This window comes from Coloeus monedula (genome assembly GCF_965178545.1).
Source record: "Coloeus monedula genome assembly, chromosome: 5".
Taxonomy (NCBI): domain Eukaryota; kingdom Metazoa; phylum Chordata; class Aves; order Passeriformes; family Corvidae; genus Coloeus; species Coloeus monedula.
The window spans coordinates 22,265,721-22,286,296 of record NC_138785.1 but is presented as its reverse complement, the minus strand read 5'-3'; the positions used below and the strand labels follow the sequence as shown (position 1 = coordinate 22,286,296).

At 37.9% G+C, this 20,576-nt stretch overlaps 1 protein-coding gene across 2 annotated transcripts in view; it reads right to left on the bottom strand.

Moving 5' to 3' along the window:
• The window catches only part of GRID2 (glutamate ionotropic receptor delta type subunit 2), a gene marked incomplete at both ends in the record, with an annotated part of 694,960 nt that overhangs the window by 102,591 nt on the left and 571,793 nt on the right, over positions 1 to 20,576 (bottom strand). For both annotated transcript variants that reach the window (XM_082281726.1, XM_082281727.1), the window contains one exon: positions 1,057 to 1,195. In XM_082281726.1, coding sequence (XP_082137852.1) covers positions 1,057 to 1,195 — 139 coding nt within the window. The remainder of the gene's footprint in view (positions 1 to 1,056; positions 1,196 to 20,576) is intronic.

The window sequence follows — 20,576 nt, the reverse complement described above, 5'->3', positions numbered from 1 at the left end:
TTCTGAAGGAAGAAATATGGTGAAATGTGCCTCTCTTCTTTAAAGTCACTCTATGATTTTTGCAAAGAAGGATATATAGGAAAGGGTAATTTTGTCACTCTCACATACTTTCACAGACTTGTAGCCTCAAGATAAACCTGCTATGAAAAACTAGCCAGCTGCCCCTCACAGTGCTTGGCTAGCTAATGCTTCACTTTATTTTCTAGTGTCTGCTTTGATCCAGGAGTGAGCACTTGAAGGTGAAGGATGTCACTGGAGCCACAAGAGCAAGGATAACTCAGCAGGCAGCTTGCTGAAGGAGAGGATACTGGAGTGCAAAAGGGCAGAGAGAGAGGGTAGAAGACCTAGAAAGATGACATGATCTTCAAAAAGAGACTGGAAGGTGTGACAGAAGGAGTTCACCATAAAAGGGGTAGGAGAAGACCAGGACATTCATTTTAGGGAGGCATGAAGCAAAAGAAGGAATAGATGGGAAAGAGAGAACCATGCAGTCTGTTTATGTAGTAAGAGAGCACCAGGGAACAGAAGGAGCAAAGATTACTGGTGACTGAGTTTGTTACTGTTTGTTGTGGTTAACACACCTCTGCCTTGGCAAGAATAGGGGAAGTCAGCTTTCAGCTCCCCATACATTGAAGAAGCATTGTGTTCTTCCTGACCAAAGTGTCAGAAGTCAGTTCTGTGGAATACATCTGAATGGAAAGCAGAGCTGGAGAACGCAGCAATAATTTATACCTTCCCATTTCAAATACTGATGCTGTGTGGTCATTTCAAACTCAACTGCTTCTTTCAAAATATGTATGTGTGCAAGCCTACATATGTATGTCTGCCACATGGAAAAGTATCTGCTAGAGGCCAACAATTCAAAGTCTAAAAAAAAAAGCGTCTCCAGGGAGACTGACAGTCCATGGTATATTGTTATTTTTCTAACTTTCTAACTACTTCTCAAGAGGATAAAAACTTATTCCTTTTCTCACATTTAAGTAGAACATTTATACCCCTTTACATGTATATTTATGTTCTCCCTCCTTTCCCTTGAATCATTCTTTGCCAACTTACTGGATGGAGTTCTCAATGCGTGTGATGGTGAGGAAAGCTGCTAGGTTGGCCGTGTAGGAGGAGATGACAATCAGAGCAAAAAGCCACCAGGCTCCCATCATCAGTCGGGTTGCCAGAGTTGTGTATGGAACCTCTCCTCCTGTGGGGAAGAAGGAAAAGCAAGAGTTTTCATTTGGCAGAGGAATGCTCATGCATTGCTCAGGATAACTGGACCCCAAGGTTAACAGCGTAAAGCAGTTCATTAAAACCTGGTGCTTCAGTAAACCGAGCAGGACTTAGAGCTGCACTTTCTATGCGAGAAAAAGCACTGAAGGGAGCCCATGCTGTCAGTTGTCATTCCTATGTTTAATCTCTTTTGCTACTGTGCCTTTAATTGCAGTTCATCTGCCAGTCCTGTCCAGTAATGGAAATAGACTTTTAGATCTCAGAACAAAAGCAGCCAAAGTAAATTCTTACAATGGTCTTTCCTTAGAGATCTTATCTACAAACCTTAATTAAGTTTTTCTTTCATTCTGGGGAACATAAAGTCAAAAAATCCCATCAAAACACAATTAATTTTCACAGTTCTGTAGGCAGGCAGATGCTCGTGAGAACTGTATGTGTGGGTACAACTCGCTGCAAGTGAACTTGGACATGCAGGAAAAAACCCCACACATATTGAAGAAGAAAGCAAACATTGTTTTGTATTTCTATGGTTGCTTTCCTTTAAAATCCAACTACCATGTAAACAGAACATGAGCAGCAATTAAGCCTCCCAGGATGAGCTGCACACCATCGATTGTGAGACAAGAGCCTAGTAATGCAAGCCATGAGAAACAGTAGTCTTTATGCAAATAGCTGCCCCAAAACACACTAATTTGGAGTATTTGCAATAGCTCTTTCTGTTAAAAACATATGAATCTCAGATTTTTAGAGGAAGGAAATATTTTTTTTTTTTTAATCCCCCTTTGGTCTGCAGTATGTTTTGTCACAACTACAAGTAACTAAAGGGGGATAGGTGAACACAGCAAGCACCCACAGTCAACTGCTCGAGATGTTCACCCTTTTCCTCTCCCTCTACACTCAGCAATTTGAGAAGCTGACATTATTTTTGAGGTAGCTTTCTCAGATGTAAAATCTTATGATGGTACAATGCCTGGGATTTGCAAAAGCAATTTGTTACCGATTCAATCATCTGTATGTAGTTTGTTCTTCACTTACGTAAAAACTCCTTAATGTTCCCAGAGCAAGTAAGTTTAAGGGAATACAAATTATAATTATTCACATTCCAAGAACAAATAATTTTCACTTACGTACAGAAACTCTATGTTCAATCAATGTTGTCTATTAAGGATCCTCTTACTGCTTTAATTTTTTCTTACCTATACAAAACACTGGGAACTCTGCATTGCCATACAAATCTGAAATTTTTTTCCTGCATCAGTGATGTGGAATTGTACCATATGTGAAATAACAATTGCGTCCATTCATTTATACTTTTGGTATATAAACACTGAAATCCTTTGCCTTTTGAGAATTCCAGAACTGAAAGATAAAATCTGTTAGACCTACACAGCTGGAAATGAGTTTTCTTTTATTTCCAAGATGCCATGTAATCGCCTGAAATAAGAATCTACTGATCACATTGGGAGATATTATTTCAGTCTAAGGATTATCAAAGGTGAACACTAACTTCAACATCTGAAGACTTGGATTTCTCTGCTGCACAAATTTTAAATTACTTTTAATAGAGCATTTCTACTTTACAACAATTTTTGCGATGTCTTTGGAATACTTAATTTAAAAATGATTTCTTAATAAAATGAAAAGAGCAAACAATTATATTAATTTATCGGAAAAGGCTGTTTGTCCTTTTAACTTTCAGGTGCCAATCCCTGCAGATAATCTTCATACTTAATTGAAATGGGTAGTGTGATTGACAAGAAGCCAATAATCTTTTGGGCATCCTTGCATTTTCATTTTTCAGCTTAAAACTCTTAAATTCTCACATTTTTGAATTGAAATTAGATGTCAGAAGAGAGAGGACCATTGAAACTCACACACCCGCCTTCTGGTTCAAGGGAGGATGCTGTGCATCAAGTGAACACGAAAGTCACTACAGATGCCTCAGCCACAGCATTCCCTGCTGTCCATACAGCTTTCCCATATGTCTGTAAGGTTGTCTCCACTATTCACTATTACTTTTTCCTTTTCAACCCCGTGTTAAAAATAGACTTTAAAACCCACAAACACTGGTTAGGCCAAGCGCTTTTATTTCATCTAGCTGTTTGTGAAGCCTTGTTCCTAATTCAGAGTTGTACCTTGTATATCAGCAGTCAATAAATGAAGCTTGAGGACAAAGCTTGTATCTAAGTACATGTACAATAAACACATACCAAAATAATTCCTCACTCCTCTAACAATCCTTCCACTGAGGCTTCCTAAACCATCATTTCTTAAGCAGGGCTGACACCACAACTGCACAGGTGCAGGACTTTTAAGCAGTACAGGTAGGGTACTCCACCTTTCCCAGAGGAAGAAGAAAAGGAACAAAATCAAAGGAGATCTTTTACTGCCATGGTATCGTTTCTTTGGCATCTCGTAGGAGACTTCATGCGATACAGTCTTGTTGCATTGCACTGTTTGCTAAGACACTTCCTGCACCATGACAGTTCACCTTAAGAAACCTCTTCACTCTCCCCAGTTTTGTTCCTGGGGATAAAACCTTCTGAAGTTTTCTTTCGGTCCCAATCCACATTTTCTCAGTGCAGAAGAGTGCCAAATCACTCAGGAGAGCAGCAATCACTGGTTTTCCCTTAACATTACCATGACAGAGAGCTACAGACCTAAAAGATACTACTACCCTTGACTTTAAATTAGTGTGCAGGAGGGACAGACATGCAAACCTCCCTGAGCTCTGCTTTCCAAGGTCTAGGATGAGTTTTGGGTGCGTTGACATCTTTATGGGTGACAACATAGTCAAGTTACAAGAGGCTACACACAGGACACACAGTACAAAGGATATACTACCTGCACATCACCTATGTTGTGGCTACAGCTCCCAGTATAATGCATCTGATACGTGATGTGTGCTAAAATCACTTAAAAAAATCTGATCTGCCTTTAAAATTTTCAGATTGCATGTGCAGGAAGGGAAAGATATTTTCCAGGGTAAACTGGACTAGAAAAATCAATCTTATTGGGAGTTTTCTGAAAAAGTTGAATTACTGTAGAAGTCGCAGTGAAAGAAATTACTTTTAGTCCTCCCACTCTCATCTAATGCAGCTCTGCTTCATCAATCCTAGACCATTTTAATGCTGGCCTACTTCAGATGACAGGGTTAGACTGCAACTTATCTTATAAATTTCTGTTTATTCGCATTTCTTTCCAAGTGCTTCAAGCTAAATAGAAGGCAGGAAAAAGAATGCATTGTCTTGACAATGCAAACAATATAATGCATAATTATGACAGACCTAAATATCAGGAAAAACCCAACTTAGAAGATAAAATGTGAAACTCTACAATTACCATACACATTTGTACATAAAAAAAATTATTTTCCCTCATTAGCAGTCAGTTTAAAGGCTTCTTCACATCAAAAATCACAAAAGAGGAGTACAGGCAAGAAGGAGGGATGAAATCACAGGACAAATGGGCAAAATTGGGAAAATGAGGATCTCAGCCTAGAGAGATCTTGGTATTTTATAATTCTGGACTAAATTTGAAGAATTCAAAATGCATAGGTTCTTTTTCCAAACATCTTGTTCTCAGGGATTTGTCGATTGTTTGCCTGAAGAAAAACCGCAGTGAGCTGAATTTCTGTGTAAGGAGTTTTCTAGATAATTTAAAGAAACATGAAAAATATGTTAATTGTGACTCTTTTGTGGAGGAACTGTAATACTATCAAAATTGAAAGCAAGAATCTCAACTGTGCTTTGAAAAAGAAGGTGAAGAAATAATAGGGTGGGTTATCTGGGGACAGATTTTGATTTTTCTTACAAAAATTCTGTCCACATTCAGTGAATTATTGGCCTTTGGTAAGAAAACACAAAGGACTGGGAGTTGGCTGCAATTTAGCCTTTAGCCTGTTAGAACAGTCACATCAATTATGCTGTGCCTCTGCAATTTCCATAAATAAAGAAATGTAGATGTCTGTTGCAAGCAGTTTAGATCAATGTATTTCTTCTGTTTTCTTTGTGAAAGGGACATTAATAGAGAGCGGGTGTAAGGGAAGTTGTTTGTATTAACACAGAGGAAAAGGCATTTTATATTTCCGCTTTTTTTTTTTTTTGCCATGAGAAACAAAACCTAAAGTTTGACTGAGCTCTGTGATCTTTGCAAAACTCTGCAAAGCAGAGCTATTCAAAGGCAGAATCTTTCAGGGCACTAGCTATTGCTATTGTTCTGTTAAAAACTTTCTTGATAATATAAAACCTCTCCTGTTTTCAATTGGAAATGTTCAATTCAGTATAGGACAAAAAATATTTTACAGTCAATGAAGCCTACACCTATTTCTACCAGCTGTGAAGTAAATGCAGCTTGGAACTTGTCGGGAAATCTCTCATCATGAATTTTTCTTCCTTTATTTTCTTTTTTTTTCATCCATACATCTCCATTCTTCCTCGAACTTTGCATGTATTCCTTTCCATAACATCTGAGCTGGCATGCCATAACCTGAGCTTGTAATATTTCATTTTGTGCTAAGTTAACACCCATTGACCACAGCTGGCACGATGAATTATTCTACAGGAGAATACAACCCCTTGAACTGGTAATGCCTTCCAAATAAGCTTGTAAATCAGGGGCTGAATTCCCTATCCTTGCAAATATTGGCAGATTGCAGGGGTTTGGGAGTGGAGAAGGAACTGATCATGAGGCAGGGCTGGCAGCCAGGTCTTACAAGGTGTGGAGAAGTTCGAGAGCCAGCTATAGTTTTTACTCACCACACCACCTGTTCCTCCTGTAGCATTTGGTTTGTATCAAAATGTAGTGATTTATTAAAAAAAAAAAAAAAAAAAAAAGAGACATTCAGATGTTTTGTTTCACACATGAAACATTTCTTCAGGTCTTTACTTCCTAAAGAGAGAGCACTGCATCTACATGTTAATACTATACTGTGAAAATACTCCAAATATATTAGGAACTGTTCTTTGAGTTTTTGGAAGTAGTAGGATTGGAAGGGAACCAATGTTTTTATAATCACTAAAGTGATTATAAAAGTTTCCATCAAATCCCAATGATAACTGCTTTTTCAAATAAAATAGTTAAAGTCATGTGTAGACTTTTTAAATGGTTATATGTTTTGAAATTGTTAAACGTCTGTTTATATTTGTTAAGTCTCATCTTGTTACATCCATATAGTAAGATGGAAGAAACACTTGCACTGAAGTTTCAGCTTGGTCTTTAGGTTTACAATAGATTTTTTTGCTCATCTTTTTAAACCTGCTCAATGTTTTAAGACTCAAATCAAACAGGAATCTTGGAAGCTGCACAGCAAACTCTCTTAAATATTTGGGCGAAATTTGTTTGAATTTGCTGATTTGAAACTGTCTGATGTTAGTAGCTACCATTTAACCTCTACAACACAGAAAGTATTTAATTTGCTATTTTCACAAGCACAGAAGAGAAATATTTATCGTCTTTCTGGCATAACGATTTTGAGTGGTGTCACCTTCACCTAATGCACCAATATCATTAAAGTTTCTATACCTCCTAACAAAGTTTTCAGCACCCTCCTTCCTGTTGTTCTCAGCTCTGCCTCACCTCTGTGTACATTTTCTCCCCATGTAATTTTTTCTCTGAAGTTTGTAGAATTTAACACTTTGGTGCAATCAGTGTTCCTTTCCCTTTCAATATGCTCTACATATGCATTCCAGATGCTTCAGCGTGGGCAGCTGGAGGCTTGAAACATCCATCACTCAGCCTGACTACCCCTGTTACACCTCACACTTCCCCTTATGTGTTATGGATATGCATTATGGGAGTCAACCATCCTCCACTCCAGTGTGATTTGGTGGTCTGCAGCAGACACTGTCTCCCATCTCATTTTGTGCTCCAGTCATTAGCACACAGTCACAGAAAAAAAACCAAAATCAGTTCTTTCCAAGTTCTCAGCTTCTGAAATACTTAAGGCTATTTTGGCACCTTCTTCCCCATTTGCCAACCTTGTCCATCTGACTTTACTTCCAAGTATTCCTACAAGATTTCAGAAACATCATGAAGACCAATTCTGTATTTCTGAGTCTAACTGTTCTTGTTTATTATTCAGATTTCTCCTGCTGGTCTATAGGCAGTTAAATAATGTGTTCACTTTGTCTTTTGGTGCTCTGATTAATTTTTTTTGCCCTTTAATGTCTTATTTCTGAACTAAACAATCACTTACTCTTACCATTTGTTGTTAGTGTAATGATCCCCTGACTAATCTCATTACTTTTTCTCCCTGGAAGATTGTTTTCTTTCAGCTGGGTGGGAAGCACTGCCCTCACTGCACTCCCAGAAGGGAAGCAATGATGCACAAAAGAAAGCTTCCCTCATTTATTTCTCCCCTTTATGTGACAGGGTGAAAATCTTAGACTATCATTCCTCTCCTTCAGGCTTATTTCAAATCACTCCTAGTTGTCTGAAATCTGTGAAGGAGTTTGAGAAGCTGCATCTTATACATGCTTAAAGATCCTTATCAACAGCTCTGGAAGCCAGCTAACCTGAGGGTATATGCAAAACCTTGTGCAGGCAGATCTAGGCTTCCCCCAGCCTCCTACCAAGGAGGGCAGGCATGAGCCAGCTCCAGTCTGAAAGAGAGATTACCATGCTACCTTGTCACCCTCTGTTACTGCCCACCAGTAATCACCTCCAAGTTACATTTCATATCTTGAAAACTCCCTCTGAAAATCCTCCATTTGCTACTGCTGTGTATCTCTTTGGATGTGCCTTTGGCATTTGACTCACATACTAAGGCTCATTGCTCAGCTCTGTTTTCTCATTAATAAAAAGAGATTACCCATGCTGAGATTTCAAATGCTGGGACTAATCAAGTCACAAAGCCCTCATCAAGTTACATTCCAGAGAACCCATCTCATAAATCTGGTCAGAGGGCCTTGACATACGACCTGATGGACAAATAGAAATATCCAAAAGATTGATCAAAGGCCTGCTCACAAGCTACTTTGCTTGAAGTACAGGTTCTTCAGTCTTGTTCTTTGCAAATATCCTCTCCAAAGCTAGAAAATCCTCTAGCATCAAGAAAAGGGCCAGTGCTACCCAGTGCAAAGCACTTCAGCCTACTACAGCATTGCTCGCCACTGGGCTAGTAACCTACAGTTTTTGTAAGTTTGAGACTCTGCTATACCTATTATCAAATTATTTTTTGATCAGTCTTCAAATACCCAGCCTGCCTAACTTGATCTTAGTGTCTACTGCAACTGCTTCATTCTAGTGACAGAGGGCTAATCATTTGGCCACCAGGCTCCCTTGGAAAATTCTGCCAAGACACAGGAGGAATTGTCAGACGTCCTTGAGTAAAATTTTGTTTGAAAATTAATCTATTTGCAGCAGTCTGTCAGATGCACCACTTCACTGCATGCTTCCCTTTCCTCCCTGGGTGTAATTTATATACAACAGTAGTTAGAGGCACTACAAAGATGAAAAATAATTTGTGACAAGAGCACTCCTAAGGGCAAACCAAGGAGGGCATCCAGAGACAACACACCTGTAGGTAAAAGGGAGTTGTAACAATAAAGGTCAGCTTTAACTCTGTCTTAACCCTCAGGTACTGAACACACTTCTTTTATAATGTTCACCATTTCCACTAAGCTGTGACTAGATAGTGCAGGATTCAGCCTCAGAATAATCTAGATAGAACTGTGCTCTATCTGCTGCTACTTTAAAAAGCTGCTGTGTCCTTAAAGTTGTAAAACTATTCCATAAACTAAACTCTGTTCCTGCTAAAAAAAATTGTCAGGTTTGCAGAGAAGAAAGCAGAGAATGAAAACAGAGAAAATTTGTTTTATAGGAGAAGCAATAGCAAGTCAAAACCAAAATCTAATGGACTTTCTTTAAGGCTATTTTAAACAGAAATTCAAGCCTCTATCGAAAAGGAGAGCAGTACAATGACAAAAATTTCAACTGACTTTTTCTAGTCAGAAATTTTTAGATAAAACCCAAACATTTAAATATATATTGAAAATATAAAAAAAGGGTCTAATAACTACATTCCAGTAGAATGGGATCTAATGTGATAATAAAAAGTCTAAACTCTTTTCAGCTGAGCTGAGATTCCAATTTTCTGCATCACTAGCAATGATAATGTTACACAAACAGTGTTCAATCATTAAATTAATTCCCATTAAATCAATGTCCTTAAAGGCCAAACAGTCTTTTAATAATTACCTGATTAAAGTGATGTTAGCATAACATATTAGTTATAGTATATTTATAATTCCCTTCACAACAATAAATTGTTTCTTTCCACCCATCTTATTGAAAGGGTGGCAATAATGGAAGAATTGGGAAGGGAAACATATCGTATCAACCATTTAGTAAATGCCTGTGGTCTAGCTTCTCCTGGCGTCTGTGATGCTTCAATAACATACATTAATCAGTTTTTCATTCCTATTATGTAGTATTTACAGGATGAATCTTCAAGATCTATAGGAATTAATTCCTGGCTTTTAGGCCTAGACCCAAGGTTAATGACATTTCAGATATTAGCAATTTTGCGGTGGTCAGATTCTGTCTTTCTGGGAATTAGCAAAATGTATTTTCAATTAAAAATCAAAGTTCATGAGAGATAAAAGAAAATGCTACAAACATTAGTGTGCATCAATATAATGCAAATACCTTGTAGTGACTTGTGCAACATAATCAGAGAGAGAGGGGATAAGTAGCCTGTACAGTGTTTCCAAAAGCTCTGGAAAATATATCACAAAGTATATTTTGTTTTTCTCTCCTGCTGCCATTACAAAAGAGGAGCAATGACTGCAGCTAAAATGAAAACGGAGGCATCTACTGGGATTTGCTGAAGTTACTGGGAGCCCTTAGAAGAATAATTACTAGTCTTATACTACAAGCTGGAAATTTGAAAGTGCATCCTTTGATATCTGTAACTATGACCACATTGGAACTGTGAGGCTTGCTGTCAACCTCTCATCAATCTGCTAGACAAAATATACTGTATTAATGCTGCTGAAATGCACTGGTTTATTAGAAGACTTGGCAGGGTTTCAAATTTAATTTTGGGGTTATCAAATACAGTACCATCCAATTACATAATCATAAATAACTGTGCAATAAGCATAGCAATTTTACCAACTGCTCTTTGCAAAAAAAAAAAAAAAAAAAAAAAAAAAAAAAAAAAAAAAAAAAAATTCTCTGACCAGATACTTCTTTGTTTCTACTTTTGACACATAAGACAATAGTTTTACAGAATATAATAATTAATATACACACATGGAGACAAACAAAGACTAGAGCTCAATGTGCATTTGCAAGAAACACAGGGAGCTTCTGGGGATCCTCTTCAGGAGCACTGTGATGTGATGTGTGCTTTTAGGACTGCACTTGATTGCATGCCCGTGTAGAGGTGCTATTTGCAGCCACTGGGAATGCATCAAAGTGATATATGCTTGCTAATATTTTAGAGGATATTGGCACTGGATCTTAAAAAATAACCTTGCACGCTGGCAGCATTTAGATCAGATTTCAAGAGATGCTGAGACCCAGACTCTCAATTACTAATGGCTGGATTCAAATGCTGCAAAGCCTCAAAGCAATCAGCCACAATTATCATCTCTGGTACCTCTTCATAAGTGGCTAAGGAGGTAATGTATGTGTTACTGTCACATTCAGTTTACTTAGTGTGGCCTTTCCATAGGCTACTGACAGGGTTGTGCCTAGCACCTTCAGGGACAGCAGAAAGAACTGTGCACAATGGACTGAAAACAGACCATCTGTATGTAAAATTAACATAAAGCTAAGCAACGTCATTTATGAGGTAATAAAGTGCGGCTTTAGCTGAGAGCCTGTCAGAGAGGACATTATAAATATGAGGGAGAGAGTCCCCTTTGGCTGCAACTGAACAACTGTGAACCAAGAGAAACACAAAACAATGCAATGTGACCATAAGTACAAACCCTTATTCCAGTTAAGCCCCCACATCTTTTGACAAGGAGTTTTCCCCATAATCTTTTTACCTCTATATAATTCTGTGACTCAAGATTTTAGGGGGTGAAAGGAATTTAAAAAAGGATTAAACACTAAAAATTATGCTTTTGCTTGAATTTTAAAAGTTATGACCTGTTTTATAAATCTGTTCTTCCAAGATTTCCAAGCATCCATCAGGACAGAGTGAGCCCTGACTACTTCAGAGGCAAGAGAATCACAGGCATCTCGGATACCTCAGTTCACTTCTCGTGTCACTAATTTTAGTTATCCTTTAATTTTCAGAATGTTTCTCTGCAATGAACTCCTAACCTTATAGAGTTCAATCATTACCAGTGCAGGAGCTCTAACTATGTTCCTAAATAACACATTTTAAAATTCAAACTAAAATTCCACTTCAGGTGCATCCTGTAATGTTGTTATCAAAGTGATCTCTAAAACTCAGATGACCTAATGTAGTATTATGACTGTGAACAGAGGACAGAATGAATCCTTCATCCTTTTAATTATCAGAGAAAAATGCTATAATGTCATTTATTCATGAAAATCACTAATACAAATGCTTTTGTTTGAAAGCTGAATAACCTGGTTTTCACTGCAAATCAGCTATCACCCTGCTTAAGATCACAACTCAGGGTTTTCAGAAGTGTAAAGAGACTTCAAAGGTGACTTTACAGGATAGCAAGGATTTTCCTCTTTGGGGATATAGAAATAAAAGAAGCCATTGCAAGAAGGAGGTAAATGCTTATAGCTAAAAATATTCTATTATCAAGTATATCTGGGCATGAACAACGAACACCCCACTCAACAGATTTATTATCACTGTTCCTTAACAGCATGTTTGCAGATGACTTTCTTTCCCCTTTATTGCTACCTTTACTCTGTCTTAGTGTGGGGGAAGAAGAGTCTTCAGTCAAAACTGTGTTCCTTCATGTCCCTTTTGCCTGGTAGGTGAGGTATCACACATTTTTAACCCAGCCCCATCTCAATAACTTCAAAAACACTGAAAAGGTGAAGTCCTACTTTAAGATCTCTCCCTCCACTATTGATAGTGGAGGAATATAAATTAAGCAGCAGGAGACTCCTACACCAGGATGCTGCCACGATGAAGGTAACCTCCTTAATTTCCATGCTGGGAGGCTGACTAAAAAAAATTACAAACACCCCCCCCCCCCCTTTTACCGTATTTGCTGACACTGGTCTTTCATCTCAACAATCAGTGAAATGAACAGGTTAGTTTAAAAAAAAAATCATTGGGTAGCATTTTTGTTTCCTTTCTTTATTAATTTTGGTCCACTCCTTTTATAAACACTTTAATATTACTAGAGGTTCGAGGAAAAATCCCTCAGCTGCTGAAGAAGGGAGACTTTCCTGCCAGCAGCTTGAAAACCTCTTTGCTACTCCTGTCTTTACAGCTTTCAAGCAATTTTCCTGGCACCTACCCACCAGTTGATGTTGTGAAGTGGATCTGCATGGGTGGATGCAGCTATGGCACAGCTGTTGCAGAGGAGGGGCTCCTCACATGGCTGAAAAGCAACAGAAAACTACCACAGGCTCCCTCTAAAACCCATGTTTATCTGGTGCCTTGGATGTCCTCAGCTGAAAAAGGCTGATCAGTTTGTGGATGAAGCTGCTGTCAACCCAAGCAGATGGGGAATATTTTTAATAAAGCTAAAACTCATTTCTCACTTCCTCCCTACCTTAAACACCTGAAGCTGTCAATTTAAGTGTAAATTCCTGTGTAGGAATATCAAATAGCAGGACAAGACTTGCCTCTTCAGCTTCTAAACATCTTTGAAGATAAAACTGGGGGTTATATTACTCCTCTATGCCAGAAACACTCAGTTCCTGACTAAATTGTTCTTCCTCATTTCCCCAATTAAATGCATATTATACACAGGTGAACCCTGAAAAGTCAAAACTGATTACCTAATCTGAATCTAACTTATCAATTCTTTACCCAATTACAGCATATAGTCATATGAGAAATTATAACAAAGAAACTGTTCTGAGTAAAATATTCACCTTAGGATGTTTTTGGAAGGAACACAGAATGATGGACAGATGCCATGACCTCCAATTCTACTTTCCTTTTGCCTCGTTTGGTCTTGATCAGCGTTTATACTATAGCCAGTCAGACATTGCCTTCTCACAGTCAATCAGAGCTAGTCCTAGGCAATTAAGGTAGTTTTTGGGCTTTCACACTGCCATTCATTCTCCTCTTCTGAAGTGGTATATCAGACACAAAATCTCTAAATATACTGCCTCACGTACCCAGTGCTATTACTCAAGCAACCACATGCAGACAAGATGTAGAAATGCATTATTTAAGATGCCTCTGAGAACTGCCTGAACCTTAAGTTCAAATTAGGGGAAAATCCAAGCATATCCCCTAGTAGTTTCACACTAGTGGTATCACACTGCTGCAAACAAATGCCCACACTACTGAACTGTTTATTTGGAGCACAGTTATTCCTTGGAATTACCATTTCAAGAAGAGACAACCAAATAAACCTCTGAAGGGACATAAAGCTACATCCAAGGCTTACAAAAGCGTACTGTGTACATGACAACAACCCTCAGTGCACGCTGTCAGTTCCAGTGGTTTCCAAATTCATACAGGATGCAATTGCCAAAATGTACTCATTTTTTGATGCTTTCAAGAGGGCTGGCCAAACCACTGAGACATGCAAAAGGAGCTTGGGTACCACAGGGCTGCAGTCCCCATTTCAGAGAGATGGCTTTATGAAGGTAAATATACTTACTGATACACTAGCCTAGATTTAATACAATAGCTTGAGGATTTAGGGGCTTCTAACTTGAGGATTTAGGGTGGAACTATCATGTCACAAGTAAACCTCTTGGTGTATGAAGTTTGTTTCCTAACACGTTCAATATCTGACTTACCATTTTGCCAGCTCAGTGCTGTGCATTTTAGGCTCAGCAAGTCTGTTCCCCTTACTACATGAATATGTCAAGACTGGCATTAGTTTGAAGAGCAATTAAAATTATTAATTAATGAGACTGGCATTTAACTTCTGCCTTCCATCAGAAGATATAAAACATATTTTTATGAAGGAGGATGGGTAATATCTCCATTTTACAACTAAGAACTGATATCTAAGATATTAAATAAAGTTTCTGTGGTCAACCAGCAGATCAGGTGAAGAAGCCAAACTAGGAACTAGGTCCCAGTCTTAAAGCCTTTATACTGGATCATTTTTGTATTTCTAAACATACCCCCTCCCCCCCAAAAAATAAATGAAATGAATCAGGTTTCACCACTAAATATCACATGTGAAGATATAATTAATTTCTAACACAACTTTTCCAGAATGATTCTAGAGTTTTCCTCTGAATATTAAATATTTGATTGTTGTACAGTTAATTAAGAGAAAATGTCACTAAGCAAGAATGTTGCTACAGCATAATGGTTTCCTGCTGATAGGGATATGCCGAGAGTGAGATAAGCAAGATGGAGTAATTTATTAAGCAACAGCAGACTCCAGGCAGTGCATTTCAGGAGGATTATATCACACCTTGGGTGGTAATAAAAGGAAGAAGATGAGAATTCTGAGCAGCTTTAACCATCTGAGAAGTATTATAATGACTTTGAATTGCCAAAGCTTGGAGGCTGTTTTATTGCTCTTGTGAAACGTAATTTACACAAGGCAAACAGTAAGATTTGCTCATTTACCGGGTATTATCAACATAATTGGCCATTACTGACACCGCTGATGACCAATCAAAACATCCAGTTCTGACCAGCATTTTAAACAAATATGAGGGGATAAAAAAATGGCCCACCAGTGGTGCTTTTACATCATCCGTTTCATAACTTTGCTAAGTTAAGCAAGTGTAATAAGATCTCTGAAGAAAATTATATTTTTTCAGGTAATACTTCAAGTGCTCATTATCCTATGGTCAAATTCTATTTATAAAACGATAATGAATGTTTGCTTTGTTGCAATCACTAAGAAGTGATTAAATCTTGAATGATTCAGCCATTTAAAAGATATTTTCCATTATAGCAAAAAAAACCCAAATAAAACCCCAAACAAAACAGAGCCTTGTATCTTTACCTTCACAATCTAAAATCCTGCCAGGCCAGCTCAGAAATACCTTCTCTTATACAAAAATTCAAAGCAAAATGAGCAGAATATGATAAGATAGAGACAAAGTCTTTTATGGTGTCTTTCACATCAAATACAAAACATTGTCATTTTCTCTAACGTCATTATTTTGTCAACATTCAGTTGAATTCTGTTATACTAAGTTAGCTCATCACTGTCTTCTGAAGCTAAATTTCAGAGGCTGCCTTCAAAACAAAATCCCCATAATCATTCTACTGCAAGTCCTTGGTAAAAAATTATGCACCATTTCAGCAGTCTCAAAAACTGATCTATTATACCAAAAGGGTTGGGAATAACTCTAGGTCTTGAACATCTGTTTTTTAAATCATTGATTTTCTCTAGTACTGGTGAGAGCAGAGTGGTCTCTAGAGTGTGTTGAAACAAGAGCCCCGAATAGGAAGCTAATAGAAAACCTTCAGGAGATTAAACTAGGTTCTCAGCAAGTAAAAAAAGTCATCAGACTATTGCAGCAACTTGATTTAGTTGATCTGGATGAAGATTTTAGTAAAGCTTCTTGAACCCCCAAATTTCTTCTGAGAGTTCCTATGGCAGATTCCCAATATTGGCAAATTCTAGTATGGGCAAAGTTTGAGGGAGCAGCAACGATACCATGGCTCAAAAGAAGGAAAACCGTGGTTGTATAGAGTAGCACAAAAGCTGAGCAAAGAGTACATAATATGTCATTATTCATATATCACTAAGACTCTTTGAAGTAGAAAGGGACCTTGTCAAACACACCGTGCCCAAGCAGGGCTGCCTAGAGCCAGTTATCTGTACAATTGACAAAGGGTAATATCCAAAAGAAGCAAACTGCAGAGCTTTAGCTGTGGATACAAAAATGCTGCTAGCAAGGATTTTCTTGCTATTTTCTAAGTCCATGAGAGACTTTTCTCTCTCACAGAGAGGTAGCAGAGTTATGTAAACAACCAAACACCTGCAACCTTGAGAAGCCTTGTTTATGGTACAGTAGAAAAATATTTTGACAATGGATGTTTTAGGATTTTAGCCAATCACCCCCAAGGGGTGGCTGATCCTTTGTCCAATTAGACTATGAAGAAAAAAGTCTATAAAAGAGTTTGTAAAATAATTAAATAAATCAATCTTGCTGCACAGTTCCTGCCTGCTGGATCTTCTCTCCTCCTCCTCCCTACGGCTGTGAGACATGGTGATATACCCTAGGGCATTTTAATATTTAGTCACTTAGTTTTCTAGGATGACCAAAAGGAAAAGAACAAATTCAGAAGCCATGACACTAAATTTCAAGGCAACTGCAATCTTCCACAGTCTGAATCTAAAAATTTGCTTCATCTTTAGAAGAATAGACAATTCAGAGATAACAGATATTGTCTTAACTACTCATACCTGAATTCTGACTTCAGAGTCAGAAACATTTGCTTTTAATATAATCCACAGCAGCATCACCATGATCACCTAAAAGTCTCTGCCCTCCTAGTGGTCACAGATTCAGTGGGTATATTGGGTAGGAAGCCAAAGCATTTCAGTGCACTGCCTGCCTGTTTTCTGTTTGTTTTCTTAATAATGAAGGGATTGAGTACAGGATAAATCCCCCACTTTGTAGTTTATACACTTTTGTATTAATTGGGCCTCCCCAGTTACATTACAGCCTTATCCTCATGTATCTCAAACATTAGAAAAGAAAAAAAAAAGTATATTATTTTGACTGATCTCTATAATGAATGAACATCAAATAAAAAGGGAAACTTAAAATATACCTACCTCTATATTACCCATCTAAAAATGGTGCCCAGAGCGGTCACTAAAATATGGAGGGAAGAAATTGAAAGCCAAGTTCAAAACCTAAGTTTAAGTGATACAAGTAGCTGTGACATTAAGTTTCAGTCTACCTTTAAGGAAGCAACTAAAAATACTCAAATTTTGTAACTGAATATGACAGTAATTATAGACCTGCCTTAAAAATCACTGGATTGATCTGTGTTGACTTTTGTCTATAGACAATGACACAGTATTTTGGTGTTTCAAAAATTGCAAAAGGTTAAAACTGTTTAACAGCATTTAAACAAGACATCAGAGTCAAGGCTGAACAAAAATAAAAAGGGACACCGTGAACTAAAGCTACTTGCTTAAATCTGCCGAGTTTTTAACTATTTCAGAAGAAATGAGCTCTTAGTTTCAATCATAATAGGTTATGAATTCCCTTAAAGGATGCCTTGTATTTTTTTGCACCAGAGGGCTCTTTTGTCTTCAGAGCTGTGGCAGGTCTGGGGCCAGTCTCCATGCCTGCAAATTTTCCCTCTGTCTAGAGGAGAGAAAGAGAAGATGACGCCACAAATCACTTGCTAGCCCCAAACAAAGGATCCAGAACTATCAAAGCACAAGCAATCCTCAGTTCATGCAGCTTTGTTTCTGTCAGCACAGGACATAAAAGCATCTTTGACTCCATGTTTTGATAACAGAAATGAGTACCTTGTCATGCTTTAAATCGCTGCTGAAAGACTTCTTAAGTGAACCTGACAGTATTTGAAATGCTGCTGCACTTAAGATCTGCCAATCACAATTAACAGCAACAGATTTACTATTCCAAACCAAATAAAACCTGCCATTTTTCTGCTGAATGAAGAGCTGATGAATGAAAACAGAGGCAAAATTACCACAATAGCCAGTTACCCTGACAATGAAAATTATTTTCATTTCTCTGTATTCACAAGGATTAGTAAACAATAACGCTTCAGCTAATATTGGTTTTGCTATATTCAAATGGAACGTGAAATACAGGCTGACATTATAAATGCATCTCTTTTGCACTGAATTTCTGAGTTCTTCTGAGTCTTTATGTTTACATCAGTCTGTAAGTGTCATGTATTTTGGCATCAACCCTTGTCAATGTGTTTCATTTTTCCTTCTAGCTAATTCAGGACAGTTCTGCTTGTTCTTTGAAGGAGACGTGTGTCTATAGCTTTCCCTTACTCAGTAGGAGCCAAGTGAATATTTTATATTGTTCTGGTGAATTCTATAGAGTTTTGTTGGAAATCCACATGGTAGAGCGGTAAGGTGTCTCTTCTCTCTGTAAATAATTCCTCCCACCTTCCAAATTTTGTGAATTTCTTTTTCTGGAGTTGCACAACAGTTTTGTGACCCCCAGATGCTTTGTACCACCAGCAGGTTTTACTGAGTTGCAGCTCATATCCCTTTTACCATAGGGAATGGATGCAGATCTGCTCAAATAAGTTTTTTCTTTCCTTTCCTTTTCTTTCCTTTCCTTTTCTTTTCTTTTCTTTTCTTTTCTTTTCTTTTCTTTTCTTTTCTTTTCTTTTCTTTTCTTTTCTTTTCTTTTCTTTTCTTTTCTTTTCTTTTCTTTTCTTTTCTTTTCTTTTCTTTTCTTTTCTTTTCTTTTCTTTTCTTTTCTTGTCGCTGTAGAATTCTGTTATTTTTGTCGCCTGGTCCCACTTCTTTTCATCTAACTTCTTCCTCAACTTCATGCTGAATTCAAGGCTTCTCTCTGAGCCCTCCTTAAGCACTCATTTTCACTGACTGGTCAAAAAATCCTTTTCTTTTTGGGCTAACTGAGCATCTACTGAAGGGCTCCCTTTTGGTCCACTCTGGATCTATGAGTTAGAAAATTTCAGGAAACCAGGCAACACAGGCTTCCTTGGGTAAACCATGAGGCAAACAATTCAGGTTAACAATTTTTCAGACTGAAGTGAGTTAAACTAGCTGTGCCTCCTTTGAAACTTTGCTGGGCAGTCTCCTAGAAAGCTTTTAGGGACTCATGTTGGGAGTACAGCAGGGATGCTCAGACTAATAAACCTGTGTAGAATGACTCACATTCATGCAGTAAGGAAACTAATTCACAAGTTCTAACCTAACAGGAGGACAGATGTAATGATTCTCATTCTGTAACAGACCAACTGCTCTCACACAGCTGGATTCCCTAAACAGTTACACTGGGGATGTTTTAGATAGAAAGCTTTATAACCCCACCTATACATATTAAAAAAACTTCCATAGGTCTCAGCTACTCTGAAGTCTTTGGTGTTATTAAAAACAACAACAAAAAAAGAAAATCACAAAACCCCTGAAACAATCTCTTCAGGTCTTCCTCAGCTGGTCATTACTGCTCAATGCAAATGATAATTTTAAAAGTAATGTCTCTATGCTCATGTGTTTAAAATCACCCCTCTTGTGGAAACTTAAAATATAATTTCTTCTTTTTTTGGATAGTGACATTAATTTAGCTTTTTTTCCCCTTCTAGGAGCTTCATACTTGATTTTTATGGATACCTTTAGCTTTTGTGGATGTCATCTGATTGTTTCGAAACAAGAATAATGTAATGCTAAATAACATGTTGCCAGTGTTACGTAAATATGACCCCTTTACCTACAGTGTTCCATCCAAATTCAGGTTAAAACACAAGGAACTGTCTGTGAGTTTGGGGCTGTAGTGGCCATGGCTCTTTGTAGAGCAGATGTTCTATGAAATTAAAACAGGTGTACCTGCAGTGCCAGCAGTGACTGAGGAACAATTACATGGATAAGCAAGAAGGTGTTCATTCTGCTTTGCTGTTGAGTGTTATTATCTAAACCCCCTTTTGCTCTTATATTAAGCTGTGTTTTCTTATTCCACTTTGCATTACAACCCCAACTTGTAGACCAGAATCCTAAGTACTATATACCCAGCCAAGATCTGCAGTCCCTGATGTCTTTAAGGATGCATGATTAAAACTCTGCCAGAAGAGTAAGGTTGTGAAGGACTTGGGAAAATAAGCAGAAGTGGGGAACAGCCTGGGCTACACCAGATGCTAGAGGGGATTGAGAAAGCAATCAGGAAGGCCAGAGAAGCTTGAATCTAAACATTATATAGGAAAATTGAGATAAATCAGAAGAGGGAGGAAAGACTATCAGACACAGTAAGATCGTTCAGCACTGCTGACTAGTCTAAACTTAGTCCAAAATCCAAATCCCAGCATTCTCTGCCTATGTAAGAACATAACACTTGTTAATGTTGAATAATTCTCCAGCAAATGATAAGCAATACTCTTTTTTAGTCAGAGCAAAATCACTTTTCTGTAATAACAAAACAACAAATCACAAGCTAGCATGTAGTGCTCTGAACTTCTCACGGTTCTCACATAGGGCAGCCAGATATCTAGGAAATCTTTTAGCACAAGGCTTTCCAATCCTCCCAGCTCTTGTGGGCTGTGGGAGGGAGGCAGGGAAGAGGAAGGTCTCTACAGCAATGGGGAGGACATACAGATTTTCTCTTGGAGGCAGAGC